The sequence below is a fragment of the Rhinatrema bivittatum genome, chromosome 16 (assembly GCF_901001135.1).
Source record: "Rhinatrema bivittatum chromosome 16, aRhiBiv1.1, whole genome shotgun sequence".
Classification (NCBI taxonomy): domain Eukaryota; kingdom Metazoa; phylum Chordata; class Amphibia; order Gymnophiona; family Rhinatrematidae; genus Rhinatrema; species Rhinatrema bivittatum.
This window is the reverse complement of record NC_042630.1, coordinates 12,186,547-12,202,746: the sequence shown is the minus strand read 5'-3', so window position 1 is coordinate 12,202,746 and position 16,200 is coordinate 12,186,547. Positions and strand designations below refer to the sequence as shown.

At 40.4% G+C, this 16,200-nt stretch overlaps 2 protein-coding genes across 2 annotated transcripts in view; one reads left to right on the top strand and one right to left on the bottom strand.

Moving 5' to 3' along the window:
- LOC115077831 (olfactory receptor 5V1-like) overlaps positions 1-16,200 on the top strand; it is a 284,159-nt gene that overhangs the window by 142,252 nt on the left and 125,707 nt on the right. The gene's annotated exons all lie outside the window — the stretch shown is intronic.
- Positions 8,823-9,755, bottom strand: LOC115077303 (olfactory receptor 6F1-like). The gene has a single exon (XM_029579594.1). The coding sequence runs from the start codon at positions 9,753-9,755 to the stop codon at positions 8,823-8,825; it is 933 nt and encodes a 310-aa protein (XP_029435454.1).

Here is a 16,200-nt window from a genome sequence, read left to right as displayed (position 1 = left end):
CCTGTTTGTACCTGTGCTCCAGCCTTGCCTTCCCCAGTCTGCTTCCACCAGTCTTGCCTTGCGCAGCCTGCTGTCTTATCCAGTGTATCATATGTGTCTTCATCTGCCCTTGGCCTGATCTCCTGGACATGACCTCTTGCAATTGACCTGACTATGTTTGGCTACTGCGTGGACCTGACCTCTTGCATTATAGGAGGGAGGAGATTAGTTTAGTTTAGTACATTGAGAGGGGGTGGGAGGGGATTGCTGGCAGGGTGGTGTTATTGAATCATAGATTGGGGTTTGATTTACATGGAGGAGGTCGCCGAATTGGGAGGGTAGGGAGTTGAGATGACTAAGGGCCTCATTTTCCACGCCGCTCGCACGCAATAAGGGACCTTTCGCATGCGAAAAGTCCCTTATCGCATGCGATACCAGGATGGTGGCGGAGTCAGGGCGGAGTCGGCCCCGGAAGAGGAGGAGTTGGGGCGTCACCAGGGCCGACTCTGCGCCAACGCCGCGGACAGCGAAAAGGTAAGGAGCCTTTTCGCGGCAGCTTTCGCTCCGAATAGCTACACCTCCTATGGTGGCTCTATTGGGTGTGAAACCGGCAGCGATCCCACCGCGACGGTGCGATCGCTGCCGGCTAGCGCAGGCCCTCCCCCCATTTCGGCCCTCCGCCCCTCATCTTCTAAAGTATCACAGGCCTGCGATACTTTAGAAAATGAGGCCCTAAGTCAGTTAGCACTGATTTTCAGGACTTTAGGTTAAGTTCTAGCTTCCGATTCTAAATGACTTGACTCTGATGGTCATATTTCCAGCCACCTAGGTTTGGCTGAAAATGAGGCTAAGTTAACTGCTCAGAAACTAACTGGCTAATTTAGGGGCCTAGAATGTAGCCCACGATCAGCCCCAACATTTAAAAAATACCTATAAATTAAATGTCAAAGACTAATCACGTCTAACTTTTATTTATTTATTAATTTTTGTATACTGTATATTCAACAACAGTCAGCATATCATACAATAAAGTAAAAGAAAAATACAATGTCTGAAAAAGAAGGAGAAATATTATACCAGGTAATTGATAATTAGAGGATAGAAGAAAGAAGAAAATAAAATAAATGAAATTGAGATTAGGATGTTATTCTTATTTTCATATTGAAAAAGCTTTTAGGAAAAGCAGAGTTTTTAATTGTTTCTTAAATGTTTGTGAAGAAGACTCAGGTCTTAATTCGATTGGAAGGGAATTCCATAATATCAGGCCAGCTATTGAAAAAGCACGTTGTCTTGTTGAAATTAGACGGATAATTTTAGGAAATGGGACATCAAGGAGACAGGTATTTGTAGATCGTAAAGTTCTTTTTGATATTTGAAAAAGAAGTGTTGAATCCATCCAGTCAGATTTATTGTTATACAGTGCTTCATGAATGAGTGATAAAGACTTGTATTGTACTCTATAATAACTGGTAACCAGTGAAGATCCTTAAGTAGTGGAGTAATGTGATCCGATTTCTTTAAATTACTAAGTAGTCGTGCTGCTGCATTTTGCAATAGTTGATGCGGAGTAATGGTAGAAGCAGGTAATCCAAGAAGAATTGCGTTGCAGTTGTCTAATTTGGAAATAGTAGAGCTTGCAAGGCTATATGAAAATCATGATGGTGGAGTAGAGGTTTTAATTCTTTTTAAGACTTGAAGTTTGTAAAAACCTTCTTTGATGATGATGTTAATGTGTTGTTTGAAACAGAATTCCGAATCCAAAGTGATTCCAAGGTGTCTTATATTAAGTAAAATATTTTTATTAGATAGATTATTATTAAGATGGAGGCTAAAGTCTGGTGATTGTTTATTGCAAATGTATAATATCTCTGTTTTATTATGATTAACGGATATTTGTGTTAGTAATTGTTGTATTGTGTTGAGATAGGAGTTACAAAGATTTAGGGCCTCATTTTCCAAAGCTATCGCAGGCTTGCGCTGTTAGCTAGCGAAAGTAGCGCAGGCCTGTGTTACTGAAATCGGGGCGGACTCAGCGAGGACGGCGCGCAGAGCGGAAAGGTAAGGCCCTTTTTGCTCGCTATTTCGCGCCCAATAACTACACCTTCTATGGTGTAGTTATTGGGTGTGATGCCGGCAGCGATCATACCGCGACGGTACGATCACTGCCGGCTAGCGCAGGACCGCCCCCCCCACCCCAGAGTAGCGCAATTTTCTAAAGTATCGCAGGCCTGCGATACTTTAGAAAATGAGGCCCTTAGTGAATTAGTAAGATTGGAATTTATTGGCAAAAGAATCTGAACATCATCAGCATAAATATAGTATGTTAATTTGAGATTTGTTAGGAGTTTACATAAAGTTTTCCATAAACCATTGATTGGATATTATTCATAAAATAAAATTTGATTCACATTGTCATTATTTTATTAATTCTAGATAGTTAAATTACTATTTCATTGGAAAATCCATTAATATTAATGTGTGGGGAAAAATTGGGCAGTGACAGTAATAACCATCAACATGCCTTCTATCGTCTCACCCCATGTCCCCTACATTCACAGTGATAATCATCAGCCAATTACTTCTATCATTCTTCACCCCCTAACTGGCATTCACCAAGAAGTAGACATCAACTTCCCTTTGTTAATTAGGAGAACTTTCAGCAAGTCAAATTCTGTGGCAAAGATTAGTAGAAATTCTCCTCCATGAGAGGAATATGATTGTGGTTTTGCAAAACTCAAACTATAGGGGGTAATGTAACATCCTGAAATTTGAGCATAAAATATTTTCTTTGTGTAAGCATTTTCCAAAACAAATTTTGGCTTCTAGTCTTCTTGTCCATCTGTGAGGCATGAGCTCCTTGTTCTGCACATAAACTTTTTGATTAAGGTAAATATGAAAGAATGTGTAACTTGAAGGATAGACAGAAGCTGGTAGAGCTCCAAAGTTTAGCTTTTTAGTACCACCAAGTCAGAATGAGGTGATTTGCTTATGGAATAACAGTCAGTTTTCATTCTGATCTTGTGGTTATTGCTGTGGAGTCATACAGCAGAGGTGTACTGTAGCTGCTTAGCTGATTTTGATGGTAAATTTGATATTGAGTCTTTGTACGCTTTCCTTAACAGATGGGGATGTGCTTCTGGTTAGAAACACAACAATATTTCTTGTTTGCTTTCCTTTCATTTTCAAACCAAAACGAGGGCAAACTTAACAAAACTTATTCTTCTTCTTCCATTTTGTTCTGCATTGAAATGGATCCCACCCAAACAAAGACACCCCCTTAGCAGCACTCACATTATCTATAGCATCATGGTAAAGGGATTGCAGACCTGAATCCAGAAGAGGATGGTGGACAGTGGGAGGGAGATCTCCTAATGATTCATTTTATTTGGGCCTGCAGCAGGAGAATACATTGAAGCTGTTTGCTAGCAGAGTGAGACCTGTGGCAGTCCAGGCTCTGAACCCAAAGGTGCCGCTGTGATTGCCGCTTTCTCCAGGGGAAGGCCTGGTAAAGAGAGGAGTTAAAGAGAGGAGCTTTGAGAGCATTTCCTATAGCTCCCACCCCTCCCAGTGACACCGGGGTATCCAGTGAGATTGGCAGCAGACCTCCGGGTCTCGGGCAGCAGTGAAGAGTGTGTGATGTTTGGAACTGGGCCCAGTGGGAAAAGGGCCATGGTATTGTATGCAAATTTGGCCCAGAAAAAATGAAGAGTGTTTGCATTGCATGACTAACGCATGTGTTGAACGGGGAAAGATGCTGGTCAAGGGGGATTATTTTTTTCTGTGGTTTTTTTTTCTCTCCCAACAAAAACATTATAAAAGTCCCTAAATAAAACAGAATTCTATCCCACAATGAAGTGAAAGTAAACCAACCAAAATCCTCTTCCTGTACAACGCTATCAATGGACATACCCTTATTCTCTCAGTCTGGCATACCAAACTGGAATCTATACTGCACAGTAACCTGAAAGATTTCAAATCTGAATCAAGAAGGGATCAGTGGGATAACCATCATACAACTTTTCTTTCTGTAAAGACAGTGCATGCTTTCATGTGATGCACTGTTTGGAAATTTATGGCCTAGTATTCCCTCTGCGGAAAGCTTGCCACTTAATCTAAACACAGATTATAACATCTAAGTATGAAAATACTGGCCCCTTGTTCACTAAGGGGTAGATTTTCAAAGGGTTATGCGCGTAACCCTTTAAAACCTACCCTGCGCGTGCCGAGCCTATGTTGCATAGTCACGCAAGCCCCGGGACGCGCATATGTCCCGGGGCTTTGAAAAAGGGGCGGGATGGCAGTATGGGGGCGGGGCGGTGGGCCGGGGCGGGGCAGTGGGCCGGGGGTGGTCCTGAGTCCTCTGGCACAGCGGCTGTGCCAGGGAATGGTGTGACGGCAGCCAGCCGGCACGCGCAAGTTATGCATAATTTTGCAGCTGCTAATTATATGGCCTAGGGATGTGTATCGCGTGCCCGATCGTTTGTGCTTTTGGGTTCGGGTGGCCGCAGGAAAATCTTGTTTTCCCGCATTTCAGCTTTTTTTTTTTTTTTTTAGTAAAAAATCATTTTTCGGCTTAGTGCGCACCAACAAAAATAACAAAAATTAACGTTTTTTGTTGGTGCACGCTAACGATTTTTTACAAAAATTCAGGAAAATACAATCGTTTATCAATTTTACCAATATATGACGAAATGAGAAATATCGGACGATATTTTAATTCATCATAAAAACGATTCACATCCCTAATGTGGCCTACATGTTTATTTTGTAATACTAAAGGTGAGAGGACTGTGTGAAGTGTGAGGAGTTCAGATTGAGGAAACCTTGAAGGTCTTGATGACCTGGAGACAGATTGGAAAGTGGTTAATTTCATTTGTGCGCATGTTTTAAAATCGGCTAACTCATACATGTTAAATCGTAGTTTACGTCTGCATGTAAAACTTAGACAAGTATATTTTAAGAATAGCTGGAAAGAACACATGCTCAATGCATTGATAAACATAGTTTCCAAGGTTTGCATGTGTTCATATATGAGGTTTTTATTTTTTTAATAACTTTTTATATACCGAGGATTAATTATCACTTCGGTTTACATTACAACCAGCAAAAAATAACAGGATACATATCCGCATATGTTGTGGGGTAGAAATAAATATATATTTTATAAAATACATGTAGGTCATGCATGCAGGTTGTAAAATACTTCTGTAGATCTGTTTAACTATATATACATGCACATATGCACTGCAGGAATGTATTTTAAAGTTATCCTCTGTCTTCATTAAGGGTCTGATATATCAAAGAGTTTTTCTCATTTTGTATCTATAATAAAATACTTTTAATTTTGAAAGTAAAGCAAACTGTATCTTTATACTTTAGGAATTTGACTCCCTAAAAGATTTATTACAAAACTATGTTTGCCCTGATTCAACTTAATAACCCACACATATAAAGAGATTGTGTTTTGGCATACAACATCCATGTCATTCTTTTGACTAGTGCAGACATAAGACTGTCCCTGGGCAGACCCAATGACATTTTGCAGGATGTGCAGGGGGAAAAAAAATTGTTTGCATTTCGTTTTCAGGAGATCATATTTCCACAAATTTTGCTTTGTGGAATGTTTGATTAGTTTCATTAGTGAGAAAAAAAAATGAATCAAATTTGGAAAAAACCAAAACAGCCGAAAAACGAAAATGAGGGCTCCTGAGGCCTCCCAACCTTCCGGAAAAAGCCTGGTCTGAGGAAGGTTGAGTGAGCCATATGTAGCCGCAAGTTTGGCCTAAGCAAGGCCGACGCCTCAGGTTGAAACCAAGACCAAAGTCTGGTCTTCGGCCTAGCCCAGAGCCAGGTCCTTGGCCTAGACTAGAGCCCGGACCCAGGCCTGCTGTTGCGACCCAGCCTGAGGCTGAGTCCCAATGCTGAAGCCTTGGCCTGGACCAAGGCCGTGACCGGACCCAGAGGCCGGGCCCTGATGCTTGTGGTTTAGCCTAAGATGGAGTTCATACCTAGGCCTTATGCCACGGCCCAGCCTGGAGGTCATGTCCTGACATCATGACCTCAGCCTAGGCCAAGACCAGAGCCCAGACCTGGGTCCCAGTAAAATTTGCTGGAGTGAATGCGCCAGAATTAATTAACTCCAGTGCAAACCCAGTGGATAGCATGTGAAGAGAAAAAGAGTACAATGAGGGAGCAGCTGCAAGGCCTGGGCCTGGATCAAGGCCTAGGTTGAGGCCCCGGCTTCAGGACCCAGCTTTCAGGCCAGGCCCTGGCATTGGGCCTGGGTCCAGGCCAAGGCCTTTGCTTCGGGCCTAGGTCCAGGCTAAGGCCCTGGAGTCAGTACCCGGTCTCCGGAATGGGACGCAACAGTAGGCCTGGGTCTGTGCCCCACCTTAGGCCTATGCTGATGCCCCATCAGGTCCCGGCCTCTGGGACAGATCAAGGCAGTGGGCCTGGGTCCGGGCTCCAGCCTAGGCTGAGGTCCAGCCCTCTGGACTTGGCCTCTGTGTCAGGTCGTGGCATCAAGCCTGGGTGCGGGCAGAGGCCAGGCCTTGCCTTGCCTTTAGATATCTTGTCCACATTTGATTCGGTTGACCATGCCATCCTTTGCTATCATTTGCCAGAATTTGGCCTTGCTGCCTCTGTCATCCAATGGTTTTCCTCCTATTTGCAAAATAATTCGCAGCAAATCAAATCAAAAAATGAAGTTTATTCTATCTCACTGATTAAAACTGGTGTCCTGCAAGGCTTTTCTTTATCTTCTGTACTTTTCAATATATACTTAACTCCGATTTGTAAAATCCTTACAAGTCTGAGTGACAGTTATTTATTTATTTATTTATTATTTATTTATTAAGGCTTTTATATACCGACTTTCTTGATACAAATCAAATCAATTCGGTTTACAATGAACTAAGCAGAATATACAATTAACCAATCAACAAGAGATACGGAGCATACAGTTACATTATAACAAGGAAGCCTTAACTTGGAGTAGGAAAATAAAGAAGACAGTTATAAGATAAAAGAAAATAAAGAAGACAGTTATAAGATCTGTGCTTACAACATACAGTTTGTAATACGTCTCCATTCCACCTGGCAGGACCATCTTGAACATTTAAACATTTGCTTCTCTACCATCAAAAAATAGCTGTTTTTTAAATAAGCTCTCTCTGAATATGGCAAAAACAGAGTTTCTTTCTGTCTATAGTCTTTATTCCAAGTTTCCTGAAACTTCATTATGTCTCGAGAACTCAGTAAGTTCTTATTCAAACTTGTGTAAAAAGCCTTGGTGTGATGCTAGACAGCACTTTGATTTTTTGTGCACATATTAGTATTGTAGTTAGATGGCATTTTCAAACTTCGGGTCTAATCTGGTCTATATATATACTCCATAAGTCAGTTTCATATAATTGTACAAGCATCCATCTTTCCCATCACTGACTATTGCAACAGTCCTTACTTGGATCTCTTTACAGCTTCTACAGTGGTTAATTAATTTGACTGTTCGTCTCATTACTGGTACCAAGTGTCATCATATTACTCCGGCCTTTGTTGATCTTCATTGGCTGTCTATCAATGAGTATATCAAATATAAGATAGGCATTGTCACTTTTAAGTTGACATGCCCATGGTTAAATGCCCTTGCAAAAATGTACCAGCCTTTAAGGCACATGGAGGTCCTCAAAGAGGGCTTGTGGACATTCCTTCTCTAAAAGCAGCATGTTTTCAGGTAACCCATGAATGTGCCTTCTCTGCGGCAGCCCCTTTTCTCTGGAACTCATTTTCAATTGAGCTACATATGTGTGACAGTCTGAAAACATTTAGAGGTCTTTTAAAGATGTATTTATTCAAATTGGCCTATATGTAAGCTTACATGTCTTTTAATTAGACATGTTCTAAGCAATGTCCATATCTCCAGATTGTACTTTTGTTTTTTAAATTGTGTTAAATTGTATTTTACTCTTCATGTTGTTGTTTAATTTATATTGCTGTTATATTTTAATTGTCTATGGTTATATATTATATTTTAATTGTTTGTTGTGTTGTATATCACTTTGGCCTATAAGTGTTAAGCATTTAACATTTTTAATAAATTTAAATATAAATGGATTTAAATTTATTAAAAATGTATGTATTTATTTATTTATTTTGCTTATTTATTTACTATTCCCTTAGTTCAACGACATGCCCAAAGTCCCATTTACCCATAGTAACATAGTAATATTGTCCCTGCTGTTCTCTTAGAGTTACATGACTGTATTCCCTTTTATTGTTGCCTGCCTACCAACCCCTTGTTTATTTTGTTAAACACTAAGTTATATGTAAAGCCTGTTGCTGAATTTCATGTTCTACTGTAAACCAATCAGATGTTCCAAACGATGAGCGGTATATAAAAAACCACAAATAAATAAATGGATAAATAAATGGATACCCGATCAGGCAAACCTTTTTTGGGTCTCAGCCGAGACTCCAGCATCAAGCTGGGCCTATGCTGAGAACCCAGCATTGTGCTCGGGCCTAGGTTTAGGCCCTAAGAAGTTTGAATGAATAAGATTTGTTTCATTTCGGGGCCCTCGATTCATTTTGGGGTCCCCCCCAAATGAAACAAGTTTGCTTTATTTGTTGTGTTTTTGAAATTTGTTTGAAACAAATGCATATCCCTAACATATATTGTTTCAGTAATTTCAAAATATGAAAATATAGTTTCCATATTTATCTGCATTACTTTTTTAAATTCTCAGATAAACTAATTGCTGTAAGAATTTATTGACATGAATTAGAATTTCTATATTTCACATCAGCAACCATAGGCAATCCTTTATCAGGGAGAGGCAAACAGTTCAGCTGCACATTTTGTTCCAGACTCTGTTTAAGGCCTTGAGCACCTCTTTGTTTCTTAGGCTGTAGATCAAAGGGTTCAAGAGTGGAGTTATAGCTGAGAAAATCAAAGACACTACCTTATCTGCTTCAAAGGATTGCATTGGGTTGGGTCGCAGGTAGATAAAAATGGCCGTGCCAAAGAAAATCAGAACCACAGTGAGGTGGGAAGCACAGGTGGAGAAGGCCTTCTTCCGTCCTGTGGCAGAAGGGATTCGGAGTATAGTCATGATGATGTAACAGTAAGATACTGTTATAAGGAAGAGAGACGTCAGCACTATAACCCATGCAAGACCAAAGAAAATAACTTCACTAACAATTGTGTCTGAACAGGTCAGCTTCAAAAGTGGTATGAAATCACAAAAGAAATGATTTATTTGATTGGACCCACAAAATGAGGACCTGGATGCTGGGATTGATATTGGCCATCCATTAAGAAAACCACTTGTCCAGGATCCAATAGCCAGCTGTTTACAAAGTCTGCTGTTCATAATAGTACCATACTGCAAAGGGTAGCATATAGCATAATACCGATCAAATGCCATTACTGTAAGCAAGATATACTCCATGGATGCCAAGATAAAACAGAAGTATGACTGTGCAATGCAACTTCTGTAGGAAATGGCTTTGTTCCCTGTTAGGAAGCCAGAGAGCATTTTCGGGATGGTTGCAGTTGCGTACCAGATTTCCAGGAAGGCAAAGTTACTTAGAAAAAAGTACATGGGACTGTGAAGGTGTGGATCAATGCTTACTATAGTTATAATGATGCTGTTTGTTGTGATGGTCAAGATATAAATCACCAGAAACACCACAAAGTATAAAATCTGTACCTCCCGTGAGCCGGGGAACCCAAGAAGCATGAATTCTGTAATGGAGGTTTGATTATTGGCTGTCATGATTGATCTGCAAAGATGAAAAATACAGAAATGTTAGCCACTGATTAAAAGTGCCACCCTGTCATTTAGTTACCAGATGGCAATAGTGATGGATGACAGTAATGCTGAGCATGATTTTCAAGACTATTTTGTTTTATAGGCATTGAATGAGGAAAAGTTATTTTTAAAATCGGGCCCAAAATTTAGCACTTTGCAAATACTGTCCTAAAGGCAAAGTATAAACATAAAACACAGAAGAAAAGTCACAAAAGAACACTTCAGGAATTTGCCTCTAATAAATTAAGCAAGAACTGGCTAAGGAGAAAGACAGGAAATGGGCCATCCCCAATAATCTACTGGAGAAAATGCAGCCCAAGATGTGTGCACAATAGTCTCTACTATTTAGGGATGCAATCCAATTATGAACCTTGCACCAAGTCAAATTTTAAACATGGATGTAAGCAGTTTTCCCAGGATTCATGCCAACCTTGCTGTGCTGAGTGCACGCGGTTTCCCTAACTGCTCCTAAAACTGAATTGCAAAGTATTTTTCCCTTCTCATTTGTGTCCAGAAACTACTGAGGCTACTTTACTGTCCCTGTACTTTAGTCCTGAAAATCCCAGCAATTCAGACCTAAACAGCTGTCTGTCTGTCTGTCTCTGTGCAGCAGATTGCAAGGCAGGGAGGGTGCCAACAGGGATATGAGTGCTAGCTATCTGGCTCCAACAAGGCTTAGAGCAACATTCCCTCTAATATCTGACAGGTTAAAAGGTGAATTTTAAAAGCCGCCCAATGCACGAGTACCTTCCACTGTGCTCCACATCTCAAAAGTTTTCAAAGAGGGGCACGATCTAGGTGGGGCATGGGCATGGCCAGAAGATGCTCATATTAATACTTATGCAACCTCTGTTGCGTAAATTTAATTCTGCTATGGAGGAGGCGTATGTAAAAAATAAATAGAAAGATCCATTTCTCTGGGGTTTAAAGGGTCTGGGGTAACTGGGGGAAGTGCAGACTATCAAACTGGGGGGGGGGGGGGGGGTAGGGGGGGTTTGGAAGGTCTAGCTGTTAACCGAAATGGTGAAACTGGCAATGGCATGGACGCATATTCCTTTTACAATTCCCCAACTTACATGGTAGAAGCAGGATTTATGTGCATAGGCACAAAAGTGCACCGTTAGGCTATTTTATAGCATGCACACATATATATATTTATATGCGCACAAGTTATACAGTGGCTGCCGACGCACATGTGCCAAAGAGTGTCCGCACACTGGTCTGAAAGCTACCGGCTCAATGAACTGAAGATGGTCTGGGTGAACTGGTAGAGGTATCAGCAAACCGGTGACCTCAATTACGCACACATTTTCTTTGTCTACATCTGATTGAAAATTAGGGTTTTGCGCAAACAAGTTTTTTTTTTTTTTCAAGCATATAATATACTTGCATCTGTTTTTAGAATAGGTATGCGCTTTCAAGGTATTGATGATATTCGTGTATAATGAAACATGCACGCATATGTAGGTGGGTGGACATATGCATATTATATAATTTGTATGGACCAGATTCGTGCAGGTTATAAAATACTATAAGAGATCTTCATGTGTCCATATACGTGCATATTTGGGACCGCGAAGAAATCTTTCAAAGTTATCCTCCTGTTTTTTGGGGTTTTTTTTAAAGCTTATCTTTGTTTTAAATAAATAGAAACCCTCAAATATGTTTTCATATTATTTTTTAATAATATGCACAGTTATGTAGTACAGACATATATGCTATTCTCCCATTTTATGTGTACACTGTGCTTACCATCTTTGGTCTCCACACTCTCATATCTGGAACCCCTTGATTAGATGGCAGTTTGAGTAGCATTTGGTTCATAGATATTCATCCTTGTATCTGATTTTCAGGCACGCCTCCATGCTGTAGCATTGGCTTGTAGTAACTTGGCCACTGGACTCTTTCCTCTCTCTTTCTCTCTCTCTGAATGATTCTTCTGAATGCAATTACCCACCTGTGCTGCTCCTTCCTTTCTCTCAGCTCTGCAATGGCCAACACTCCCCCTCAACGGCTCCAGCTCTGCCTGCTCTCAGCTCAAATTCGTTCAACAAAATCCAGGCATTTATGGAGAATTCAAATAGTGTAAGGAGACAGTTTAGATTGGTTCACAGTTGTTCTCTCTTCCCCGGTTTAGTGTAGAGAAGGGTTGGCCTTCTGCAAAGGCTCAGGTCTCTGGCACAGCAACATCTTGATGGCCACATAACGGAAGAGTTATTCTATTCTCATTGTGATTGAATAAATTAAAAAAGACATGGCTTTACATTTACAGATAAAATAAAAACAGCTTTGACATGAAATGCAATGACAATTTTTTGATCTGGTTATCTATCGTTGCTTTTCCCCTAAGACTCAGCAAATTATAGCACATGCATATTTTTCTATTTCACCTTCCTACTTTATGTAACATAGGCTGTACTATGAATGTTTTACTTCTACTTTTACTACATAGGTAAAGTGAGAAAAACATTATATTTTTCTTTTTACTCAAGAGGATGATATAAGCCTGATTTTTCAAGTGAGGCATATAATATTTTAATAAATATAGCATATAATGCCCTATATCAGTACACTTTACAATGAATTTATTTATTTTAAAGGCTTTTATATACCGATGTTCATGTACTGGTACATATCACGTCGGTTTACATAGAACCAAAGTTGGAAATTATATCGAACAAGAGGTTACAAATAACAGGGCAAATAACAGGGCTAACTTGTAAGAGATTATAGAAAAGATGAGAACGATTTTAAACTTATTATTACAAAAAACACATAGTAAATAACAGTCAAGCTCGGATTAACAAAAGCCTTCTTATGCCAGAGTGCATATTTTAGTCCAATTAACTGGCGAAATTATGGTTACGGCATCATATATCTGGCGTGGAGTAAGAAAAGTGTGAATCGTGAATGTCTTACCTATCTCTCCTGCTTTACGTCACTCTTTTTTGATGCAGTTTTATGATTGTTTTGGCATGATCCTGCTTATAGCTGGAGAGTCAGATCAGTGATGCAAATGAGCTGTGAGAAGAGTAGCTCAAAGTTAGAGAAGAGCTATTAAAGCCTCATTCTCTGAGAATTGAAGATTTGTTTAGGGCAGAAGTGAGAAATTAAAATTCCACCTCCTTAAAAGCTACCCTGGAGATTTGGGCATCTGAGTATTCAAGACATTTTCACAGGGGGCTTTGAAATGAAACAATTACAATTATCTTCCTTAGAAGTGAAGTTTAAGATCGGAAAAATATTTACTTGTCAAAGGTTCTACTCGATCTCTGATCTACTCCCTTTCCTCACTCACCCTCTAATATTGAGGCTCCTCTGTGATTTAATTCTTCTACTGATATGGCTCCTACCATCTCCACTGGAAGTTTGTTTCAAGTGTCTATCCCTCTCTGTGTGAAAAAAACCCAAAATATTTTCTCATATTCCTTTTAAGCTTCCCTACTGTTAGTTTCAAATGAAGACATCCATGAGTTTCCAATGTTATGGAGAATGCTAGTATCTGGTATTTTCTGAAGCCTGCTAGATATTTAAACATTTGTATCTCATCTCCCCTTTCCCATCTATTTTCTAGAGAAAATGGCTTTAGTTCCTTGTTTTTCGTTCAGTAGGATCCAGTTAGCTAAATAGCCAATCAAATCCCCAAGGTTGAAAATTACATCCCATAGCTATCATTGCAAGTTTCCCTTTGAAAACTAGATAGTTATTTATGAAGAAAAGTACCTTTCTTATTCAAAGTTGTCCATGCTGTATGTAGGTTATAGTATAATCCATGCACCATGGGTCAGATCATGGGTCCATCAAGCCCAGCATCCTGTTTCCAACAGTGGCCTATCCAGGCCACATGTACTTGGCAATTACCCAAAAACTAAGTCTATTCCATGCTACTGCTGTTGTAATAGCAGTGGCTATTTTCTAACTCAACTTAATTAATAGGTAACGGACTTCTCCTCCAGTAACTTATCCAATCCTTTTTTAAACCCAGCTACACTAACTGTACTAACCACATCCTCTGGCAACAAATTCCAGAGTTTAATTGTGTGTTGAGTGAAAAAGAATTTTCTCTGATTATAAATGTGCTACATGCTAACTTCATGAAGTGCGCCTTGTCCTCCTATTATCCAAAAGAGTAACTAACTGATTCACATTTACTCATACTAGACCTCTCATGATTTTAAAGACCCCTATCATATCCCCCCCACAGCCATCTCTTCTCCAAGCTGAACAGCCCTAACCTCTTCAGTCTTTCCTCATAGGGGAGCTGTTCCATCCCCTTTATCATTTTGGTCACCCTTCTACATTGCAAATATATCTTTCTTGAGATGCTGCAACCAGAATTGTACACAGTACTCAAGGTATGATCTCACCATGGAGCGGTCTCTCCTTTGAATTGCCAGTGCCTTCAACTTACCAATATACATTTGTAGATGTGCCCTCTAGAACTTCACACCATACTCAAGTTAGAGTTTCACCAGAGATATAGAGGTAATATTATTTCCTTTTCTTTTTTTCTAGTGATAACGTTCTTTTGGTCTTGTTTTTGTTACGTTGATTGACTACCCTGAAGTGATGAAGATGATAACTCCTCCCCTTTGTCTACATCTTTTTCCTGCTTCATTACTGTTAGTTGCTCCCCTCCAACTTGATAATTGTTTCTAGGATTTTTGCACAAAGGAAGGGTCATTATAGAGAGAGGGCCAGCTAATAGCTCGAGGTGACGTGTTGGTGATGGTTTAGGGGCCATTTTTACATGCAGAGTGAGATGTATGAATTGCACAGTATACCTCGGTGAAGATTTGATGTCATTTGGAGTGAGGAAAGTCGCACAAAGATGAGATTTCTTCAGTGTTCTCATGGCCTAGCTTGAAGGACTCTATAACAGGGTACCATCAAGCTTGGCCAAGATAACATAGTAGAAATTTCATATTTGTGAGACTTCCCTCACTCTAAATGGCGTCAAATCTTCACCAAGGTGTACTGTGCAGTTCATACATCTCACTCTGCATGTAAAAATAGCCGCTAAACCCTAAACTATCACCAGCACCTCAACTCGAGCTATTAGCTGGCCCTCCTATGGTCATATAAATAGTTGAATACTGTGAAGGCCTCCCCAAAGGCTCACTCTACTCTATTCTACTGCATTCCTCTCCCTCTCTTGCCATCACCCCTCTCAAGCCCAGAAATGGCTGAAATGCAATTAGCAAAATTTATCGTGAATTGCATTATGGCCAGAGCACCACTTGTGCAAAAGAAAAACCCAGGCTCCAACACTATCAGGAGATAATCAGATGCCATTGCTTTTAAGAATCAGGGCAGGTAGATTTCCTTTTGTTAACTTCAGTGAGATGGATAAACTGGGGCTGGCAGAGGTGTCATCTGAAGACCAATCATCCTGAGAGGGTGTGGCACAGCTTCCGGAATGATGAATCATCTCCTTGCTCCAATTTCTCTGGACTACTCCTGCACTTCTATTAACTTTATCTCCTTGGCAGACATCAGAGACCTATACTTTTGGTTTGTTCTCTCCTGGAAGTCTCTTCTTTTCTTTCTGTTCCATCCTGGGGTCCAGATAGTCTCTCAATTAAAAATAAAAATATAGAAACATTACTGCTGAAAAAGACTATAAAGCCTAATGTAGTCTGCCCATGCACACCAACTACTGACCTCCGTGCTGATAACCAGCCCCATGTTCCAGGCATACTTTCATACAGGCTTGCTACAAGGGCAAAGGGGTAAGAGGCCATTTTTACATGCAGAGTGAGATTTACAAACTGCACAGTACACCTTGGTGAAGATTTGATGTCATTTGCAATGAGGAAAGTCTCACAAAGATGAGATTTCTAAGGTAGTGTTCTCTCGGCCTAGCTTGATGGACTGTATAACAGGGTACCATGAAGGTAGGCCAAGATAACATAGTAGAAATCTTATATTTGTGAGACTTCCTTCATGCCAAATGGCATCAAATCTTCACCAAGGTGTACTGTGCAGTTCATACATCTCACTGTGCATGTAAAAATAGCTGCTAAACCCTAAACCATCACCAACACCTCAACTCAAGCTATTAGCTGGCCCTCCTTTAGTCATATAAATAGTTGAATACTGTGAAGGCCTCCCCAAAGGCTCACTCTTGTTGCGTCCGTCGGTCTCAGATGGCTTTGACCTCTGTACCTCACCTTTCTTCCTTCTCTCTCCTCAAGCCTTAGGAAGATGGCTGCTGCCGCATCTTCATGCCGCTCTCTCCGCCTGCCCTTCGTTTGCTAACAAACTGAGTTAGCAAGGATTGGATTGACTCCGGTCTAAGCTGCTCTACCACTTCCTAGCTGCAGCAGGAAGCCCTCTCTGCCCTTCTGGGTATTTTCTTCACTAACATGGGTACGCGCTCCTCAGGGGCTCTTCTGCTCTATTTCAG

Bases quoted from the DNA above. Each gene is read 5' to 3' on its own strand.
- LOC115077303 (XM_029579594.1), bottom strand. From the start codon at position 9,755: ATGACAGCCAATAATCAAACCTCCATTACAGAATTCATGCTTCTTGGG.